Source organism: Quercus lobata, chromosome 5, assembly GCF_001633185.2.
Source record: "Quercus lobata isolate SW786 chromosome 5, ValleyOak3.0 Primary Assembly, whole genome shotgun sequence".
Lineage (NCBI taxonomy): Eukaryota > Viridiplantae > Streptophyta > Magnoliopsida > Fagales > Fagaceae > Quercus > Quercus lobata.
Genome location: NC_044908.1, coordinates 28,005,067 through 28,027,677, shown reverse-complemented (window position 1 = coordinate 28,027,677; position 22,611 = coordinate 28,005,067). Strand labels below are relative to the sequence as shown.

The 22,611-nt window shown below is 32.8% G+C and overlaps 1 protein-coding gene across 1 annotated transcript; it reads right to left on the bottom strand.

The window, feature by feature from the left end:
• Positions 1-4,631: 4,631 nt before the first annotated feature.
• On the bottom strand, positions 4,632-8,137 carry LOC115989086 (MLP-like protein 43). The gene is made up of 2 exons (XM_031112751.1): positions 7,867-8,137; positions 4,632-5,130 (listed from the first exon to the last, which is right to left on the bottom strand). Exons 1-2 carry the CDS (start codon positions 8,051-8,053, stop codon positions 4,862-4,864), a joined length of 456 nt encoding a protein of 151 aa, XP_030968611.1. The 5' UTR covers positions 8,054-8,137; the 3' UTR covers positions 4,632-4,861.
• Between the last annotated feature and the right edge of the window lie 14,474 nt (positions 8,138-22,611).

The following is a 22,611-nucleotide window of genomic DNA, read 5'->3' as shown; positions in this document are numbered from 1 at the left end:
GATCTCTCTCTCATGAATCTCATCTCATCCCAGCTAATTATCTGACTATCTTGGTATCTTCAACTCTAAGAATAAAGAGTGAATATTTGTAAGTTGCGAGTGTCTATTTTATTATAAATTTTTATTATATGTGTGAGTGTACTTAATATTGATTATGAACATTTTTTTTAATATTTTTTCTGTGTGAATTGTGATGTGCACGAATGTGTGCATTTATGGTACAAACATGATATAACTTTATATAATTTAATTTTTAGGAAAAAAAAATGTTTATAATGATTCAAAATATAAAAACTCGTAAAAAAAATTGTAAAATTTTATGTATGTTTTTTTTGTTGTTAACTTGATATAGTCAAGTTTTATTTTAATTAAATTTTATTTTAACTTATATTTCTTGACGAACTCTCTTCCTTATCGAACTCTGGATAAAATTTCTAGAGCCTGAACATGCGAGAGCATCAGCACCCCACAATGCTAAAGCCAAATGTTAGGAAAATTTACCATTTCAAGCCTTAAAATCCTCTCCATCAGAAAATGCTACTGCCAACTATTGTAAATTTTTTTGCAATAGTGCTACAGTGCAATTCTATCTTTAGAATTGCACTGTAGCACACTTCTAAACCAAAATAATATTTATTTATTCACATTTCTGACTTCTTTCTCTCTCGTCTCTTCTCTGTTTCTCATCTCCATTCTCTCTCCACAATGGCCTCTCTCTCTCTCATCACATCTCTCTCTCACAGTGGGCTATTCTGACGTGGGTCATGGGTCCGGCGTGGAGGTGAGGTTGGGAAGTCGAGATTGGCGTGGTATGGTGGCGATTTCTGGGTTTTTTGGGTCCAAATCAGCGTGGTATGATCAGCGGCGTGTTTAAGCTTCTTCCGGCGTGGCTTGCGACGTGGTTTCCTCTCAACAAGTGCAGGCAAGCCGAGTTGTACCACCCATGGAAGTGCGAGACTGAGCGCCAGAAATGAACCCCACCGGGAAATGCGAGATTGGGCTATTCAATGGTCATTTTCAACCTCGCCGAAAATGAAGGCTCCGGTGGAAGTTGCAGATAGAAATTTAGGATTTTTTGTTTGTGGGTTTTGTTGATTGATGCGTTTTTGGTTGATCTATGATGTTTTGGGTGTTTGAGTTGATGGTTATTGTCGGAATATTTCACCACCTCGCCGGAAATGAAGGATTCGGTGGAAGTTACAGAGGGAAGAGCTGAAAATGAGCGAGAGGAGAGAGATGGGAGAAAAAAGAAAAAATTTTGATATATATTATTTTATTTTGTAAATATATTATTTTAATGAGTAAAAGAAGGAAATAGAAGTTTGGGATGTGGAGGTATTGTAAAATAAGATGGTATAATGATAAAGTGAGTTTTTAGAATGGTAAAATAGAGTAGCATTAGCATTTCCCAATGCTAATGCTCTTAGGTGAGTAAATCGGTATGGTGGCCCGTCAAGTCGTCAAGTCGTGTTCTTTGAAGACGGCTGAGACTTTTCCTCTGGGCTGGCCACAAATAAGTCATAATTGAAGGGGGACACTGTTACCGAGATAGCGGTCAAATATGGCACAATCATATTTGATTGTCTATTTCTTTTTATTTTTAAATCTAAACATTTTGACATTGGTATTTTTTTAATTCCAGGGGTAGCTATTTCCTTTCTATTTTATTTTGAACCTGTTTTAAGTGTATAAGATTATTAGAGCATTTACATCAGCTCTTGGATAATTGTGTATAAATGTGTAAAATACACATTTTGATCATTTTTATACATTTTGAAGCAAAAAACACACTACATCAGTCTTTGTAAACTCGTGTAAACCCATGTATAATTTTCAACGAGCTACAGTACCCATGTAAATTTACACGGGCATTGTAGCATGTGTATATATTATTTTACTAATTTCCGTTCACACCAATTTTTCTCTCTCTTCTCTGTGCACAACAACCTCAGCTCCTCATCTTATTTTCCTCAGATGCACACAAATACATCCACACAAATAAATCAACACAGAAACACACCCACACACAAACAAACCCACACAGACAAACCAACAGAGAGATATGGGTCGCCGATGAAGAAACGATATGGGTCACTGGAGCTTGGTTCGTGGATCGGCCGGTGAAGAAAGGATCTAGGTCGTCGAGCTTGGTTCGTGGATCGGCCGATGAAGAAAGGATCTGGATCGGCCGGTGAAGAAAGGACTCGGTGAAGAAGTGATCTAGGTTGGTAGTTTTTAGAAAGAAAGGATCTGGGTAGCCAGTGAAGAAAGGACCGATGAGGAAGTAATCTGGGTCAGTCGTTTTTGGGAAAGAATGAGAGAAGGGAGAAAAGAGAGAGACAGAGAGAGAGGTCTTTCTTTTTTTTTTTTGTTGAATAGAGAGAAAGGTCTTTCAGTTTAGGAAAAATGAATAAAGAGAGAGAGTGAGAGTGCGCGTATAGAGGTAGGTAATTGAGAGAAATAATAAAAAAATGAGAAAGGTGAATATTTTATTAAAATATCTTGTAAAATAGAAGAACTGATGTGGGTGTTTTATATAGGTGGTACTGTAAAATAGAAAAAGTAGGTTTTTTCGTGTAAAATAGACAGAAAATTTAGAAGAACTGATGTGAATGCTCTAAGGGGGTCACCACATTGGCGCCCAATAATACCTCAAAGGATTAGTCCATAGGATAAAAACCTGAGGACACCTTGGGAAACCCAAAAAAAAAAATAAAGACTATATGTGTTTGAAAGTAACATGCTAAGAATCCCAAAATGACTAAATTGATATTTAGTTTTAAACAACATTTCAAGGAAAAAAGAAATGGAAAGCAAAAAAAAAAATCAGTTTAGTAATTGTCATCAATTTTCCTTTCAAAAAAAAGTTAGCAAAAACCGTTTCTGTTGAAATCATTTTCTTATATGTGTTTTAGTAGTGTTTTATGCTACTACCAAGAAACTTATTGAGATAAATGAAACCTTATAATCAATATGTAAAATATGACTTGGATTAGGAGTTCGACTCTTTGTTGGATTTGGATAAGGAAGGAATTTTATTTCTTTTGAGTTACTGTTGTTTGAAGTTATCAAGTTCTATTAGAAGTCTTGTCTACTATTTGATTTAGAATTCCTTTTGGAATAGGAGTGATTCTCCTTTTGTGCATGAAAATGAAGTCTAGTTTTTCTTAGTTTTGAATATACTAGCCGACTCAAGTCTCCTATATAAGTATAGTATTGCTACAGAAAATTAGAGAAAAAGAGATGAGAGGGTGTGAGAAAAAGAGACTTTCTCTTGTTTTGGTTCTTTGATATTTGTGACTTGCAATTTGGAATAGTAAGAGAGGTTTGTTACCGCTTGGTTTTGGTTTTGGTTTTGGTTTTGGTTTTGGTTTTGTGGTTTGATGATTTGCTCTCTCTTGATGCATTGCAACTTTTTGGATTTGCTTTGTGGCTCTCTCTTTGATAATTTTGCGCAATTGGTATTTGGTACTTGGAATTCATATTTGGTATTTGTGAACCTTTTGGTTTTGTATTTGTGAGAGAGAGTTATTTTGGTGTATTTGGGATTTGGGTTTGTGAGAGTGCCTCTACACCAATTTGTATTATCCCAAATTTGTTATAGTAAAATTTGTTCATCGTCACCCGTGGATGTAGACTATAGCCGAATCACATAAATCTTGGTGTTTTGTGTCTATTTTCTTTGGGATTAATTTTCTTCATTCCTATTGATTAGTTTGGAGATCTTTCTCAAGCCTAAAATATTTTCACAATCAATCTTAGTAATTTGAGCTTCCACTATTTAATAACACAATAATATGTATGTATATTAAAGGATCGGAGTTTTCAAGCATTACTTGTTAGTACATTTTAAATTAAATTACATTAAAATTTAAATTAATTGAAACTTAATAAAAAGATGAGTAATAGTAAAGTTTGTTAAAGAAAGAGTTAACTTGTACATAGTGTGCGAGAGCGAGTGAATTCAACAATTTTCCTAAACACTTGAGAGATTCAATGTATTAGCTTAAACAACATGCTTTTTAACATTTTTTTATTGTTCTGACCAAAACATCAATACTGGACAAAACACTTGAAAAATTCCAGATATAGCCTAGCATTTTATTGTTGTACATTTTAAAAGAGTACTGTGACCAAAACATTTTATTTTTGTACATTTTTATTGTTCTGACCAAAACATCAATACCAGAAAAAACACTTGAAAAATTAGTTATTATTGTTGTTGTTAAATATTTGTTTTTTATGTTTAGAAGTAATTTTGCATATTCAAGCATCAAAATAGGGTTAAAATTACACATAAATTTTATTTTATAGTACACTTTTAGCTTTTTTCTATTATACTTTCAGCAATAAATTTTCAGTAAAAAGTTAAAAAAGTTGTTCCCAAACGGACCCTTAATATAGCAATAAGAACTAAACTTTCAAGAACAGATTTATCGCAATAAATCATCCTAGAACATACATATATGAACATTATAATTTGACTTCATGTTTTTAATTACGTTTCTCACGGTTTAACAACATCAAAAATGCCAACTCACTACTGTTGGCCTAGTATGGATCATGTTGTTAGCTAACTTGACTTTTTCTTTATATGGTATCAAAAAAAAAAAAAAAACTAGTTATAGATATAGTAGGAAGCATTATTAATTTCATGTATCCAATATAGATAACATGCTACAGGAGGCAATTGAGGAAGCTCTAGTGGTACCCATAAATGAGTACATATTGTGCTTATTTTACCTATAAATGAGGAAGCTCTAGTCTTTAAAGCTCTCAAAAGTTTTATTTTACACAAACACATTGTGCTTATTTCTCAAAAAAAAAAAAAAATTACGCAAGCTATAATCTTTCTTCCGAGCTATTCGTGGGTAAGATGAGCATCGATATCTTTTGTAAGACCAATCGCAAATTCAAGCATTGTGTTTGATTCAGGATCATCGACATTCAGTTTCTCATATTCCAAAGTCCAACGGACCAAGCTCCCCTCACCCTTTGGAGTGGCTTGAACAACGAATTTGAAACTCTTGTACAACTCCATGAGTATTCCTCCAATCACCTTGAAAGTGACTGAATGGTTTTTGTCATCAATGGCTTCCATTACCTCCTTAGACATTACAGCTTTCCCATCTGCCACCGACTCAAACAAAAACAATCAATTGTACAAACTTCAAAACAAGAAAGACAAGATATAAACACCACCCTCTTCATTATAGTTTACTAACTATATTTTTCTGATTTATTTTACCTGGAAGGAAAAGCATGTATTAACAAACAAACAACATTACATAAGCACGCATCTCTTGGTAGTTGACAAGTGAGAACACAAAATTCTCAAAAACCCAGTTGGCCAGACAATGAGCAACAAAGTTCCTTTCCCTAGGAAACCTAAACAAAACTACTTTACAATCTAACTTCTGTCAATCAGTGCTTTAACGTCCTCTACTAGCTGCAGATTTTTCCAATTTACCTACTTGATTCGCCCATTTTCTGTTTTAATTAAGTTTTTGCATCTTCTCAAACACTACTTGTAAATGCATTGTCGAGACTCAAAAGTAAACTAGTAAGTTAAGTGGGGATGGAAGAAACAAGTATGGAGAAGAGAAGTTTTAGTAATGGGCTGGCCTAGTGGGGTTTAAGAGAAGCGAGTGTGGACACAGTAGTAGTGAAAAATGTGGAGAAAGGTGGAACTAGGTTCATGCTAAGTTAAAACAGGAGAGGAAGGATTGGCTTTCCAGGATTGTCGGTTGAAGAAACGAGCTTTTGGTAAAGATGGTGGAAGGCTCAGAATGGAGAAAATATAGTGGATTGATTCAAATAAGTTGCTTGCTTGCTCTCTCCCTAGATGGATTGATTCAATTAAGTATCTTGATTCAAAATATCTTGTTGAGGCAGGCCTAATCATGTTTTGCTCCTCGTTAAACAAGTAACATACTACAATTGATATAGTATAGAGTATATAACACGTAGGTGAGAGTAATTCTTATATTCTAAAATGGTACATCGATATTAATTAGTACCAAAAATATTATATTATCCTTGGGCAAAGTAATTCATATGTTTTCATGCATTTAATTCCAAAGGCAAAAAATAAAGATTAAAGAAAAATCCTTGAGGAAAATAAATAAAAAAGATTAGTCGATGTCTAAGGCAGTGAGAGAAAAATATAATATTGATAAAATGTACATGAAAAATAGTGTTTCCTATTAGACTCTATCAAAACTATTCAATATTATGCTTTACTCACCGAAAATACCAACAAACAAATGGCCCTCTGATTTCATTTTTCTTTTTTCTTTTTTTTACTAATATTATTATTGATAAAATTAGTAAATTAACTTGGAAAATATAAAACAAATAATATGTTATCCAACCATAAAGTTTAAGAATGCATAATTATTAATAAGTTTAATCCAAATATTTATTTACACAGAACGAGAGAGAGAGAGAGAGAGAGAGAGAGCCTTGGACCTAGTTGATTTCACTGGGTAGCATTGAGGATCTAGATGCAATATTGCATCAAGTTGATAACTGTTATCGGTAATGCCTTCAATATGGTAACAGCACTTGAGTTGGCATATTAATCAACTAAAATTTTCTTCCTTTCTAAAAGAGGGTTATAGGTATGGGCTAGTTGAATATTTTCATTTTTTTTTTTTTTATGTCTTTTGGTCAATTTAATTTTTGAGATGAAATTAAGTGTAATTTTTGAAATTTAACTTCAAATAATAACTATATAATATAAAAATTTTACAAATATATATAATAAAAAAAGTAGGGGCCAAGGGGCGTAGCCCCTATTGTTCCAAATGTAATTTTGTCCTTGTATTTATGGTTGAACTCTATTGTACATTCAGATTTAATTAATTAAAGTTTTAATAAAAAAATTTCCTTTCTCTTTTCCAATGGATTCTAGAGTTCTTCTTGGGAATTCAAAGGTTATTCTCTTTTAGAGAGAGAGAGAGTCATCTTTAATCAACCAAGGGATTTTTTTAAGAGAAGAAAATATTTGGAGTTGCTATAGTGCTCTCTTCTTCAATAGAGTTACTATAGAAACTCTAAAAAAAATAGAGTTAGAAAGGCTGTTGGAGAGTAATTTTTGTGTGTTTACTCTCTAATAATGGCTTTAAGGAACTTATTGGATATGCTCTTGTTCAGCCGTGGAATTTTTTAAGAAGAGAAAATGGGTCAAGAGAGGAACTTTAGTAAATCTAAATTACTTTTTATATTTTGGAGGAACTGTTGGAGCTGATTTTTGTGGGTTTGTTCTTTAACAAGAAGTTGACAATGACTTTAAAGAGCATAACTTAAGACCACCAAAGCTTAAAATTTAAATACTTTATTAATAATATAATTATTAATCTTTAATTATCTTAAAATTTTGTATGCATAAAAAATATAATAATAAAAATATAATATAACAATAAATTTATCAAAATTCAAATCTAATAAAAATATATAAGAGAAGTTTAAAAATTTTCCTTTCAACTTTCAATCTTAACGTAAACGTAAAAAAAATAGAAATCTTTGGCCAAACCTTATTCTTGACCAAAAAAAAAAAAAAAAAAAAAAAAAAAAAAAAAAAAAAAAAGTAAACACCTTCCATTTATTGATTTTTTTCCTATTTAGTTTATATAAAACTAATTAAAAATATATATATATATATAAAGATATGTCAGCTCACCCCAACAACACATTACAATTCCTTTTTTTTTCCCACCAAGTCATCAACACAATCTATAGTAAATCTTAGACATACACAGTTGATCGGGCTAGCTATAAGCATTTGTAAGGGCAAGTATTACATAAAATGTTAAAGTGTTCAGGAATTCATAAGACATGATCAACAAATATTGATTGACTTACCGAAGATAAAATACCAGCAAACGACACAGCCCTCTTGTCCCCATTCACCTTCAACTAAATCAACACTTTGTATAAAGTTAGGGCAAAATTTCGGTGCCTCAGCTACTCGCTTGCTGTTAACCTCATAAAACTTATACGCAGAGGCCTTGATCTCTATTTCAGCTTCTACCTTCCCAAGTAGAGACATCTTTTCAATGTTTCTTGAAACTCACTTCTGATCCTCTAAAAAAATTAAAAGGAAGAAAGAGCGAAATTAATGGCTCATTTGGTTTCAACAGAGGTAGTGCATTTTATAACATGTGAGTGAGTTAATTAATCGGTGTGGTGAGTAAAAGTCATAGAGTCGTGTTCTGTCACATCCAAGTAAATTACATCTAGTCCTTCTTCTTTGAAGATGGCTGAGGCTTTTCCTATTGGCTAGCCACAGAATAATAATTGTTACCGACATAGCGGTCAAATATGTCAACCATTTTCAGTGTACTCTTGGAAAAAGTGGGTTGAAACAAGTGATGTTTTTTTGTACTGGCGGTCAAATATGTCACAACCGTATTTGACTGTCTTTTTATTTTTATTTTTTTTACTTATTATTTATTTTTAAGTCCAAACATTTTGACACTGGTATTTTTTAAATTCCAGAGGTAGCTATTTCCTTTCTATTTTATTTTGAACCTGTTTTAAGTGTATAAGCTATTGAAAGTAGCATGCTAAGAATCCTAAAATGACTAAAATGATATTTAGTTTTAAATAACATTTCAAGAAAAAAATAAATGGGAAGAAAAAAAAAAGATTTTTTTAGTAATAATGATTATATTCATATATATGTTTTAGTAATGTTTTATGCTACTACCAAGAAACTTATTGAGATAAATGAAACCTTATGATCAATAATATGTATGTATATTAAAGGATCAGAGTTTTCAAGCATTAATTACTTGTTAGTACATTTTAAATTAAATTACATTAAAATTAAAATTAATTGAAACTTAATAAAAATATGAGTTATAGTAAAGTTTGTTAAAGAAAGAGTTAACTTGAATGTAGTGTGTGAGAGTGACTGAAATCAACAATTTTCCTAAACACTTGAGTGATTCAATGTATTAGCTTAAACAACATGCTTTTTAACATTTTTTTATTGTTCTGACCAAAAAATCAATACCAAACAAAACACCTAAAAAGTTTCGAATACAGCCCAACATTTTATTTTTGTACATTTTAAAAGAGTACCGATACTGGTACGATATAAATTGACTTCCTTGATTGGTTCACATCCAAATCCACTGCTAACATTACATTATTATCTACCATTAACAATATGTCACATCATTAATTGTGAAAATTATTGTGATTCTAGAATTATTGCTCCTTAATGTCAGTGTTTTAGATTTTTCATTTAAATCTAACCATGTGGATATATTAATAATATTGCACAAAAGGGATTATTTTTAACTACAATTAAATTCAATTGTGTGATTCATTGACCAATACAAATATGTAATTGAATCAACTAAAAAATCTAAAACACAACTAAGGAAAGTACAAACTTTTTTAAACTTTAATTTTCCAGTATGGATTTTTCAAATGGTTGAAAAAAAAATAAGCAAATTAATAATAATAATAATAATAATAATAATAATAATAATAGACAAAGTTTAACTACAAAATTGGTTATAGATAAAGTTACAAAAAGCAAAAAGTAGTTTGATGAGTGCTTTGAAGATTTTTAAGTTCAAAAAGTCTTTTAATGCTTGCTCCAATTCCAAGAGAATAACCACTTGTATGATTAAAAAATAAAAAGTGATACGCTTCAAAAGCAAAACCTTATTTCAATTATTATTTATTTTCTTAGTTTCATGTTACTCCTAGTCCTACTCCTAAGTATGTTACTATTCTTCTTTATTATATATTTTTATTTAATTGATATTACATATAAATATAATAAATTATTATTAATATGACAAAAATGTATGATCACTTATATAATTATATTTATTTATGCATTTAATATTGTTGTCTTACCGATCTTTAAACTTTTAATAATTTTTTTAGACTATTGTACAATATAGTTGTATTGTATACTGAATTGTATTTAGAATACTAACTTAGATTATTATATATAATATACAAGAAAAAAAATTAATGATTTTATTTTTTTATTCCCCACAACAAAAACTGTGGTCACGACCCATTAAATTTAGATCTAAGGTCCTAAAGTTCTAATTCTACTTGTTTTAGCCAAATCACCATCTCATAGCCATCCTCAACGAGTCCAAAATAATTATACATAATTCATTTGCAGACTTAAGTGGCAGGCCTCATTTCCTAAGCTAGAAAGTGGAAACTACTTTTACCAAATAGATAGATAGACTTCAAGTCTTCAACAAGCAAATGACAGAATGAGATGAGAGTTCTCAGCAAAGAAACAAGAACAGTGAGAGAAATTGCTCACTGGTCGTTGACTGGAGGCTGTAGAAGACAAGGATTGAAGCTGTGACTGGCGTCGGACGACTTGTGGAGGCAAACATTTGAGTTATTACAGTGTGCACACTGCGGCTGTGTAAGTGAAAATTTTAGTTTTTTTTTCTTTTTTTTCTTTTTTCCTATTTGGAGGGATCTTGTAAAAGGAGATTTTTTTTTTAAAAGAAAGATTATTGATTCATTGAAGATTAAGTAATTCTTATACTGCTATTTCTTTTTGGTTTTGTGTATCAATTGATTCTTCTTTTGCCTTCTCGGATTTTCTTAACAATGGCAAGGTGTTGTAATTTTTTTTTTGGTTGCTTTTTAAAGCTCTGATCTGATCCGTGAGAACCGTTTACGGTTTTTAAAACCGGGCAGTTCGACCGCGGTTCACATGGTTGGCTGACTTATTTATTTACGCTGGTTTTGGAAGGTGAAAGAACCACTTTAAAAAACAGTTCATGGTTAACTGAGTCGAACCATACGGTCCGGTTCAGATTTTAAAACCATAGTAAATCATAGGGAATAAAATATATAGAGAAAAGAACAATGATAAATTATTGTAAATCTGTTAGCAATATCACTATTTATTTTTCTATCTATTATGAATAAGTGAATAACATTGTTTGGATTTGTTATAAAACGAGATAGGCGTTATGAATTTAGCAAGATTAGGGGTTGTGTAGGACCGAGTAGCTTGGCCACTTGAAAACTGAATTTGATTTTTTTTTTTTTTTTTTTTCTTATTTCTCTGATGCTCTAAGGTGCCGTTTGGATTTAGCGTTTTCCATTGAATCCAAAGCTGCGTTTTTCCATTTTTTTTTTTCCCTCACTTCATGCGTTCCAGGGACATAAGCACTGTAGCAACATTGTAGCAGAATTGTTCATCACTGTTTACGCACTAAAAAATATAAAAAATGGGTCCCACGATACTATTCACACATTTAAAAATTGTTTTGCTACAGTACTTTCAGTTTTCAGTTTCAGCAACAATAAGTTCAATCCAAACGGACCCTTTATGTACCTCTGCGTTTTGGTTTCAAAACAGGCGTTTCAGCTTCTATCAAGACCACATAAAATTCAAATTTTCACTAATATTTGTTATATTTAATTATTAGTTTTGTTGATATTTGTGTACCACGGCAGCTTTTGACTTCATCAACGTTTTAATATTTTATGTTAGATTTAAATTTGATACAAGTGGTTTATGGAGTGTTTGGTTCTTTAATTTTCATAACTTATATCTCTATTTTTATAACTCATAATTCAAAAATAGTGGGACCTATAGTTAGAAGTCCCTTTAGCACCACCATAACTCTATTTCCATAACTCTGTTTCCATCACTCAATTCTCTGATTTTTGAGTTATGAGTTATGGAAAAGAAAATACATTTTAACTATTTTCAGTTTCCATAACTCATAACTCAATGGTATTTCAGTAAATAACACTACATGGAGAGACCCACTGTCAAACTTTAGTTGCAACTTCAAATCATCTCTTTTTTTTTTTCTTTCTTCACTGGGTTTGGTGCATGTGTTTCTTCATCTTCTTTTTTTTTTTTTTCCTTTCACACTAGATGGCTTCTTCTTCTTCTTCTTCTTCTTCTTCTTTCTTTTCTTTTTTTTTTTTTTTTTCTTCTTCTTTCACTGGGTTCGGTGATCTGATCTGGGTTTTTTTTTCTTTTTTTTTTTTTTCACTGGGTTCGGTGATACAAAAAAAAAAAAAAAAGCACCAAGTGACAAGTATGAAGCCCATAAACAGTGTGAAAAATATTGAGTGATGACAAGTGAGGGATGGTGCCAAACGGGTAGGATATTTTGAGTGATGAGTGATAAGTCACGGAAATTAAGTGATTAAAAAAAGGGATCCAAACACTGCCTTATTATTTGTTTACTTCAACAATAGTTTTGATACTTCAACCATGTTTCTTTTGCTAAATAATTATTGGTTGATATTGTAATCAATTGATTGCACATTTATATAAAGTGTACAATATTGAATATATTTACATATAAAATATATATATATATATATAATATTATACACATTTATTTAGTTTATAATGTAGATGTTATGTAAATATTACAATGTAAATTAATAATTTTCTTTTTGATAATTAGTAGATCAACTATGATATTGTTATATGTTTTGTTTATTATATTTGCTTAGGATTTCTTATTTTTTATTTATTTTATGAAAGTTATGATATTAAAAAATACATTTGAAAGACAGAACTCTATATTTACTTGGACTGTTTTAGTCTCTTTTTTTTTCATTTTTTACTAATTTAATATATTTATTTATATTTTAAATATTTATAAAATTAATTATTACATCATTACAATTCGACCTCGGTCCAACCTTAAAAACCTTAAACCTCTCTATTTTACGGTTCATTAAATGGTCCAGGTTTCAAAACTAGATTTACCTGTTCTTCTCATAGTACTACCAATTACTAAATGTTGTGGTTGGTCTACATATCTTCAATAACGTCTTGTTATAGTTATTTAGTGTTTAGAAGTATTTTCAAGACTACAGTTCAAGTTCAAATCTGAGTTGTTTGACACCTACTAGCCCAATTGAGAAAGCTAGATCTTAACAAAACAAATTGTTTCACGACTAATTGAAACTCGAGATTACTGAAATGTGATTTCCACACATTAAGTGATTAGGGTTTTGTGCAAATAAGTCAAAAATATTTAAGCAAACCCTAATATATGAAAATAGACTTTAGGAGATGTTCTCGTGATCATAAGGTTTTTTTTTTTTTTGCCTCCTACTCTCAAAAGCCTCTATGGTGATCAAGCAAAGCATATTTTAAATCAATGGTGTTGAAATTGTTGCAATACCATTCATCACAAGTGAAGCTAAATCTGAATCTTCAAGTGGGTACTTGAAGCTGCGGATAGGAAGTTCGCATGTAACATCTCTATAGCTAAGGAAGCTTGTGAACTCATAATTGCGTTGGGTGACTTTAGTAATGCTTATTAGGAATAAAGTTATTTAGTTCTTATAAAATTCTAATCAGTTAGTGGGTTTATTTTACCTTGGGATTGATATATTAAATCCTCTAGGGTTTTTCCTCAAAAAAAAAAAAAAAAAATTCTCTTGAGTTTTTATTGTGAAATTTTATTCCATTGATTTTCCTTGGGATTAAAATAAACTTCCCTTTTATTTCTGCTTAATTTGTTTATCTTAATTGATATTGGTGATGGTTGCATTAACCAAAGGCAGTTCATAATTGATTTAATTAATAACCTGGTGGTAAAACTGGTTAGTAACTGTTTTAAAAGAGGTCTAAAAGTAACAAATTCATAGCATAATAAGTTGTCTTAATTATAGTAGCATGATGATATTGTTGATTTGTTATTATCAACGTAGAAAAGGATGGATGGCCGAGTTAGAAGGGTGGGCTTTGTTCTCTTTTATTTTTTTCCCAACATTATGGAGCCAGATAACGACGGGCAGCGGTAAGAGGAAGAGTTTGTTAAGTGGAAGAAAAGTTCTATGTGTAGATGTGAGAAATAGAGCATGAGAGGAGACCGTCAATGGAGACGGCTTAATATCATGAGGAGAGAAATTTCAGATGTTTTTTGGTCCATTCTAAAATAACCCAATTTATATTATTTAAATTATTTTCGTTTTATTTATTTAGTCCAAGAAAAAAAAAAGTACAACCCAAGGTTCAAAGGTAGTTAAAAAAAAAAACTCAACACTTTATAATAAATTAACTTTATTAAAATGACAAATATTGAAATTTATGGGATGTTACATAGAGGCTATTCCTAAATTCTTCCTAGCTACTGTTTGTAAATTTCAGCATGCTATGTTATTATTTTCTCTTTTGATTAAAAATAATAATATTTGCCAATGTGCTACGTAAGACCATTTATTTTTATTTTTAATTCATTTGGTCAGGGACAAAACTAGGATTTGAACATAGGGGGGCCAAAGCATGAACCAAAAAAATTTCATGTGACATGGTTTATTAAAAATAAAAATAAATCATGGTAGATAAAAAATTTCACTTTATTACCTAAATATTTAAGTCAAGAAGGATATAACATGAATCAAAAAAGTTGAAAGTTATAACATGATATTCTAACCTTTTTCGAAGAAGAAGAAGAGAACTTCAGATCTCCAGATTTTGGGTAATTAGAATTAATATGTAGATTTTATCATGTTGACCAACTCACCAATATGATAATCCCATACTTTTGGATGCAACTGAAAATCACACTACTGAAGTTTTTCAAAACTTTGTTTGAGGATTTAAAAAAATTGAGATATCAATATATTAAGAGTTGGCAATGCTACATCATCAATATTGGCTTCTAAAAGAATTTTGGCATTTTATCTTTTGAAAAAATATAAATATTATAATTCACTTTCTCATAGTTTATAAATCAATTTAAAAAATCATATAAATTGTTGTGACCCCCCGTAAGGGAATTTTTTTTCTATGAGATTTTTTTGGTTATGAATTATTGAATTATGATATTTGTGAATTGGGGATTTTTTTTGTTCATCCTATATACTATTTAAATTTTTCAAAAAAGTTTCCCCCTCAGCCCCTTAGTGGTCCGTCCCTGCATTTGGTCATTACAAATTTGACCAAAATGAAATTGATTGATTAAATTGGCAACTAATCTCCCTTTTTTCATTTTTATTTTTTATTTTTTTTTATTTTTATGAATAACAAACTTTTATTAACAAAAGAAGAAAACAGAAATAACACAGCAACAGAATACAGTAGAGAGCAGCCTCTAGAAGATGTCACGGGAAAAACTTGGGGTTGGGGGGCAATTAATCTCCCTAATAAGGAAAGGCAATTACAAAACATTCTTGATCATTGCATTAAGAGCATTCTCATCAAACATGTCAAAAAATATAACATTTAGGATCTCAAAACACTACTTTATTTATTTTAACATTCCACTTTATAATATACCCAACATCAAAGTTTTTTTTTTTTTGCCACTTCATTAAAATATTATTTATTTTAATCAAGTGTGAGAGAGAAAGTGGTGGAGAGAGACACAAGCTCACAGTACAAGAGAGAGTGAGAGAGAGAGAGAAAAAGAAAAAAATAATAATAATAAAACTTTAGCATCTTGCTACAGTAGGGTGTCAAAGATGACACTACTGTAGCAAAGAATAGCATGCTTGATGTGGATGATACTTTAAGGGAGTGAGAGCTAAAATTAGGATTTAGCATTTTTCACATCTTTGATGTGAAGAGGCAATTACAAAACACTATTGATCATTGCATTCACAATTTCACTTCAGTAGTAAGGAAATATTCATAGCAAAACAAAATTATAGTCATAATTATCATGATTAATACCCAGCTTAGTTTAGCAAGTGACTCTGGGAAAATTTCACTCAAACTCGGAAACTCTATTGGAAAATTGATTGGAATACTAACCATTAAGGAGACTTAGTTTGTAACCCTCTCTCAAGCCTATATAAGTTCTCCATCCATCTTGCTTAGCTCATAAAGAAATCTGATTTGTGCAGCCCCACTTTTACATCTTAAAAAGGAAAAACAAATTATTATTGATAAACCATCCCTGAAACTTATATTCCCATTCATGGGTTGTGACTGGTGAGTGGCTTTGGAAGGTGTACTATTACAAGGAGGTGCATCCATTGGCAACAAGCTTGAAGGTTGTTGTTCTAGGTATATCAGCGAGAAGCATATTCCTATTACAATAATTGTAATTTTCAAAAATGAAAAATCCTCTTCTAGCTGTTGTCGTTTTGTCACTAGACATGTGATTGTATTGGAAATAAGGCTATTATTGGCTTGGTATTTTTCATTTGTGTGCTCATAATTTTTGGGATGTTATCAGTTTGTGTCACTTTTGTGTAATGGAAATAGGCAACTTGGGTCATGTAATCTTAGATTTTGGGCACGCTTTATTTTAGAATTTCCTATTAGTGGTAATCCTTCACTCAACAACCACTATCTCAAAGTAATCCTTCACAACTCCAACAAAATTATACACAATTCATGTACAACACTTAAAACATCAGAGAAATTAAAAAGATGTAAAATTATCTCCATCAGGAGAGTAAATGTGGCCCACATATATTTTATTTTAATTATTTAATTAGTTATTTTATTCAGATTTATTTTTATTTATTTAATGATAAGAGTGATAGATAAAAACTCATCCTATTAGAGTTTCATTTTTTAATAGACATTTATAATTTTGTTGGGTAAAATAGATGTTTTTTTGGTGAACAATCATATACTCTTGATAGAAAAAATATAAATAGATAAACAAAGTTAAATTAAAGGGGTCCCTAGTCTAACCTTAAAAAAAAAAAACAAAAAAACAAAAACATGCATTCTCCATCAAAAGGGTTTCTAAGGAATTATTATAAGAATCTCTTCTTATTCTTTGTTCTACACTGGGACTTTTTTTTTTTTTTTCTATAAATCATTCGAACAACAATGGCTAAAGGTATGTTTTATTTTCTTAATCTGCTTTAGATTTTTCGCCTAAAAAAAAATCGAATTTGGTCCTCAAGTGGCCATTGAGGCTCGGTCCTACATAGCCCCCTATTGAGGGCCATTTGTGAGAATCCAGGTGGAAAGAAAGAAAGCCCAATAACAAGGGCAACAAAGAATTGACAAAGCAAACAGCAAAACCATTAGGCTCAAGCGGCAGAAATAATGGATCATAGGCCCAAGAAATAAACAAATGGGTCTTGAAGAGACAAGTGAGCTTGAAGAAGCCTGGAAAGAGAGAAATAGCATCCCATGGGCAGTGTATGAGGTAGAAAAGCGAGAAAGGGCAGCCGCAGACCCAAAGTAATGCAAACTAAGAAAGTAAGGGGTTTATGGCAGACCCATAAACCCCAAGGATGAGAATAAGGTTATTGGGCCAGGAAAGCCCAATGAAGTTAGTAAAAAGCCCATGACAATGTAGAATTAGCAAAAGGGCCGAGGAAACCCAAAGAAAGCAAACGGGCCGAGGATGCCCAAGGGAAAGCCAAAAGGGATATAGGAGCCCATAAATAAAAGCAAACCAGTGACCATGCCAAGCCACTGGGAGAAGGAATAAACGGCTAGCCTAAAAGAGGCCCAATAGGATTAAGTTATTACAGCAGGAATAACAGAACGACATTATAAGAAATAAGGGAAACCAAGGAATAGGCCAAAGAAATGTAAGACCCATCATCAAATAAAACCCAGCTCCTGAGAGGAGCGGGAAAACAAAAAGCATTCCACATAAGAGGTCAAAAAACACTGACAGCGAGCCTTTAGACCACAGTAGACGAATGGGCAGCAAGCAAGTTTTGGACACGTATGGAATGAAGGCACACGCAAGGCCCAGGCACCACTAGCCTGTACCCAGCCAATACAGAGCATGGTGAGGTCGGGGGGTTAGAGAATCAGAGGGCGTGGTTTGGTGGTGGGGAGAGGGCAAAAATCTATTTTGAAGTTTCCGGCTCAGGCACTTTCGGGGAGGTGTCCTGCTGGGATAGCTTACTACCCAAAAGAGGCAAGCTGAGTTGGAACCATTAGGTGCATGCCATGAGAGTTAGGGAGAGAGAAATAACCCAGACCGTAGCAGGAAAGGGTGCCACGACAGACTAGCAAACAAAATACTCTTCCTTGTCTGGCGATGGGAGGGCGACACATAGACGGAACAGTGATGGTCGGCCAGTACACCCAGACCAGACAAAGTGAGTTAAGGGTTAAAACAATAAAATCTGGTCACGGCAGGCACTATAAAAGGAGGGTCTTGCCAAGAACAGAAGGAGGAGGAACAACGAGAACTTTGACTAAGAAATAGAAAACTTAAAAGAAATAGCAAAGAAAATGAGTGAAAAGAAAGAAAGAAATAATGAGAATTAAAACGGTAGGCATAAACCGATAAATTGATCCCTTCTCTCCCTCATGAAATCTGGCCCTCTGTAAAAAAAAACTCGAGAGTAACTACGCAAAAAAACCACTCAGACCCATTTCCCTCAAGGTGGTTAATCTCCACGGTAGGACTCTTTCTTAAGAGATTGACTGCTTTGAGAATGAATGTTTTTCCCTTTGTGGCTCTGCTCCTGCAGATTGGATTTTTGGTCGATTTCCCTTAATATTCCGACTAACCCATGCGTATTAACATTTGATATCCTCTGTTATTTCTTTTTCTCTTCTACAAAAAAGAAAACAATTAGTATTGCTGTTGTAATTGATTTTAAGGGCTGTTTGGTCAATTCCCCATTAAGTGGCTAGATATTTTTTGTTTATTTTATTGTTATTATGTCTGCCTGCCACGATTTGTCTGAAACAGTTTTGCCTGCCATGAACATGTCCCTAGTAGACTTGGCCTAGTTTGCACACAAGTCGGACCAACTTAAGCTGAATCTAGGTTGATCCCAACTCTCTTATCCAGAAAATTTGGGCTTAGTGCAGCAGGAGGCAGCCTAACACCACTAGCACAGCCCACCCCTTTACACCCCCAATCTTGCTAAATTCAAAACGCCTATTTCATTTTATAACAAACCCAATCAATGCTATTCATAGATAGAAAAATAACAAGTGATATTGCTTGTAGATTTACAATTTTTTACCGTTGTTCAGTTTTCTATATATGTATTCACCATTTGAAAGCAAATAGTAGTCGCCTATAATTTACATGCAGTTCTCATAGTATTAGTGTGAGGGGGTGGGCCGTGCTAGTAGTGTTGGGCTGCCTCCTGCTCCACTAAGCCCAAGTTTTCTAGATAAGAGAGTCGGGACCGGCCCAGTTTCAGCTTAAGTTTATTCGGCTTATGCGCAAACTAGGTCAAATCTGCCAGGAACGTGTTCACAGCAGGCGAAACTGTTTCAGACAAATCGTGGCAGGCAAACATGACAATAATAAAATAAACAAAAATATCTAGCCACTTTAATGGGGAATTGACCAAATAGTCCTTAACATCAATTACAATATCAATACTATTTGTTTTCTTTTTACGGAAGAGAAAGAAAATGAATAACAGAGAACATAAAATGTTTATAAACATGGGTTAATCGAAATACTAGAGGAAATCGACCGTAAATTCAATCCGTAGGGGCAAAACCACAGAGGGAAGAACGTCCCTTCTCAGAGCAGTCAACCTCTCAAGAAATGGACCTGCCGTAGAGATTAGCTGCCCTGAGGGAAATAGGTCTGAGTGGTTTTCTGCGTAGGTATTCTCGATTTTTCTTACAGAGGGCCGAATTTCATGAGGGAGAGAAAGGATTAATCTACCGGTGCATGCCCACCTTTCTAACTCTCACTATTTCTTTCTTTCTTCTCACTTCATTTTCTTTGCTATTTCTTTTTAAGTTTTCTATTTCTTAGTCCAAGTTCTGTTGTCTTTCCTGTTCACAGCCAGACCCTCCTTTTATAGTGCCTGTCATGACCCGATTTTACTGTTTTAACCCTTAACTCCCTTTGTCTGGTCTGGGTGTACTGGCCGACCATCACTGTTCCTTCTGTGTGTCGTCCTCCCATCGCCAAATAAGGAAGTGTATTTTGTTTGCTAGTCTGTCGTGGCACCCTTTCCTGCCACGGTTTGGGTTATTTCTCTCTCCCTATCCCTCATGGCATGCACCTAATAGTTCCAACTCAGTTTGCCTCTTTTGGGTAATAAGCCATCCCAACAGGACACCTCCCTGAAAGAGCCTGAGCCGGAACCATAAAAATAGATTTTCCCCTCTCCCCACCACCAAACCATGCCCTCTGATCCTCTAACCCCCTCCCCCCCTCCCGACCTCACCATGCTCTATATTGGCTGGGTATAGGCTGGTGGTGCTTGGGCCTTGTGCGTGCCTTCGTTCCATATGTGTCCAAAACTTGTCTGCTGCCCATTCGTCTGCCGTGGTCTGGAAGCTCGCCATCCGTGTTTTTTTTACCTTTTATATGGGTTGTTCTTTGTTTTCCTGCTCCATTCAAGAGCTGGGCTTTATTTGAGGATAGGTCTTACATTTCTTTGGCCCACTCCTTGATTTCCTTTATTTCCTACAATGTCATACTGTTATTCCTGCCGTAATAACTTAATCCTGCTTAGCTTTTTTTAGGCTAGCCATTTATTCCTTCTCTTAGTGGCTTGGCATGGCTACTGGTTTGCTTTTATTTATGAGCTTCTATGTCCCTTTTGACTTTCCTTTAAGCATCCTCGGCCTATTTGCTTTCTTTAGACTTCCTCGGCCCGTTTGCTTTCTTTGGGCTTTCTCAGCCCTTTTGCTAATTCTACACTCCCATGGTTCTACACTCCCATGAGCTTTTTACTAACTTCATTGGGCTTCCCTGACCCAATAACCTTATTCTCATCCTTGGGGTTTATGGGTCTGCCATAAACCCCTTACTTTCTTAGTTTGCATTACCTTGGGCCTGCGGCTGCCCTTTCTCGCTTTTCTACCTCATACACTGCCCATGGGATGCTATTTCTTTCTTTCCGGGCTTTTTTGAGCCCACCTGCCTCTTCAAGACCCATTTATTTATTTCTTGAGCCTGTGATCCATTATTCCTGCCGCTTGGGCCTAATGGTTTTGTTGTTATCTGTTATATTACATTTTTTTTTTTTTTTTGGAGAATCTGTTATATATTACATTAGACGTCAAAAGTCTACTTACAACATACTTTAGTTGGATTTCGTAGCAAAATAAATTGTTCAGTTTAAAATAATTTTACATAAGAATTTGTATATAACAAATTGTGTGTAACAAACATAAAAACTGAATCACAAATGGACCCAAAAGAGCCCTGAACCCCTGACTTGTATAACTGGATCCCTCCGTCCAAAATCAGCCCAAACAGATCACAGCCCAAACGGATCTACATTTTGCACAAAGCATAAACTACACTGATCGGCTGAGCAACGTTGATATTTTCAAATTTGAAGGACACATAGAGAGTGACTGTTACTGTAGGACTAAATGAAATTTAGAAAGAAGAAGATGGAAATGGAACGAAGAAAGAGATCATAAACTGGAGATGAAGAGGGGGGAATCAATAGTAGCATTTTTTATTTTTTGAGAAGAAAGCATACAAGAATTATACCTTCAAAAAGAGTAAGCATTTCAAATTCCTAACTAAATAAGGCTGGCCTAAGTCTAAACTAAAACTTTAAATTTAAATATTAGGAACTGAGATACCATGCACATGATTTTATCAAATTCAATGAAAATTTCACCAATATAGTTGTACTTATCCAAGGGCTCTATCCTGATTTCTTAAACGTTTGGAAAAGAAAACCTTAAGTTTTTGCAGGAAGTTGTCTCATTTCTTATTTTCAATATGCATGAAGTTCATGTAGTTTCTCTATTACTTCAGACATTAAGCATAATGCTCATCTCCATTTAGCATAATACCCATAAGGGGGAAAGTTACCACCTCCTTGGTTTTCAAGAAGGTCGAACACCAAAAAATCCAGAGAAAAAATTTAATTATCTTTATTCATCATTTTTGATTTCTTCTTTAGATGAGCCTAAGATGAAACTGGTTCGGAATAATATCATAGTATCGATATGTGGGATTCGTCCATTGTAGGACTTCTTTTGTTACTAATGTTATAATTACCATTCATATTATGGTAAATTTTTTGTCAAAATCTAGTTGATTATTTGTTATATACAATTACCATTAACATTATGGTATTTTTTTGGTAACTCTAATTGATAGTTTTGAAGAAATATGTATCTTAATTATTATATAACAAAATTGATAGTAAATTATAGCTAAGCCAAAAAAATTATTTATTATCATTGTTGTTGTTAAATATTTGTTTTTTATGTTTAGAAGTCATTTTGCATATTCAAGCATTAAAATAGGGTTAAAATTACACATAAATTTTATTTTATAGTATCTTCAACACTTTTAGCTTTTTTTCTTTTTTTATTGTACTTTCAACAATAAGCTTTCAGTAAAAAACAATAAGCTTTCAGTAAAAAGTTATTCCCAAACGGACCCTTAATATGACAATAAGAACTAAACATTCAAGAACAGATTTATCGCAATAAATCATCCTAGAGCATAACATATGAACATTATAATTTGACTTCGTGTTTTTAATTATGTTTCTCACGGTTTAACAACATCAAAAATGCCAACTCACTACTGTTGGCCTTGTATGGATCACGTTGTTAGCTAACTTGGACTTTTTCTTTATATGGTATAAAAAAAATAAAATAAAATAAAATAAAAATAAAAATAAAAATAAATAAAAAAAATAAAAAAACTAGTAATAGATATAGTAGGAAGCATTTTTAATTTCATGTATCCAATGTAGATAACATACTGTAGGAGGCAA

Excerpts from the sequence above, each read along its gene's own strand:
- LOC115989086 (XM_031112751.1), bottom strand. The coding sequence starts at position 8,053 with ATGTCTCTACTTGGGAAGGTAGAAGCTGAAATAGAGATCAAGGCCTCT. Across the intron at positions 5,131-7,866 it reads TTGCTGGTATTTTATCTTCG|ATGGGAAAGCTGTAATGTCT; the intron begins GTAAGTCAATCA and ends AGTCGGTGGCAG.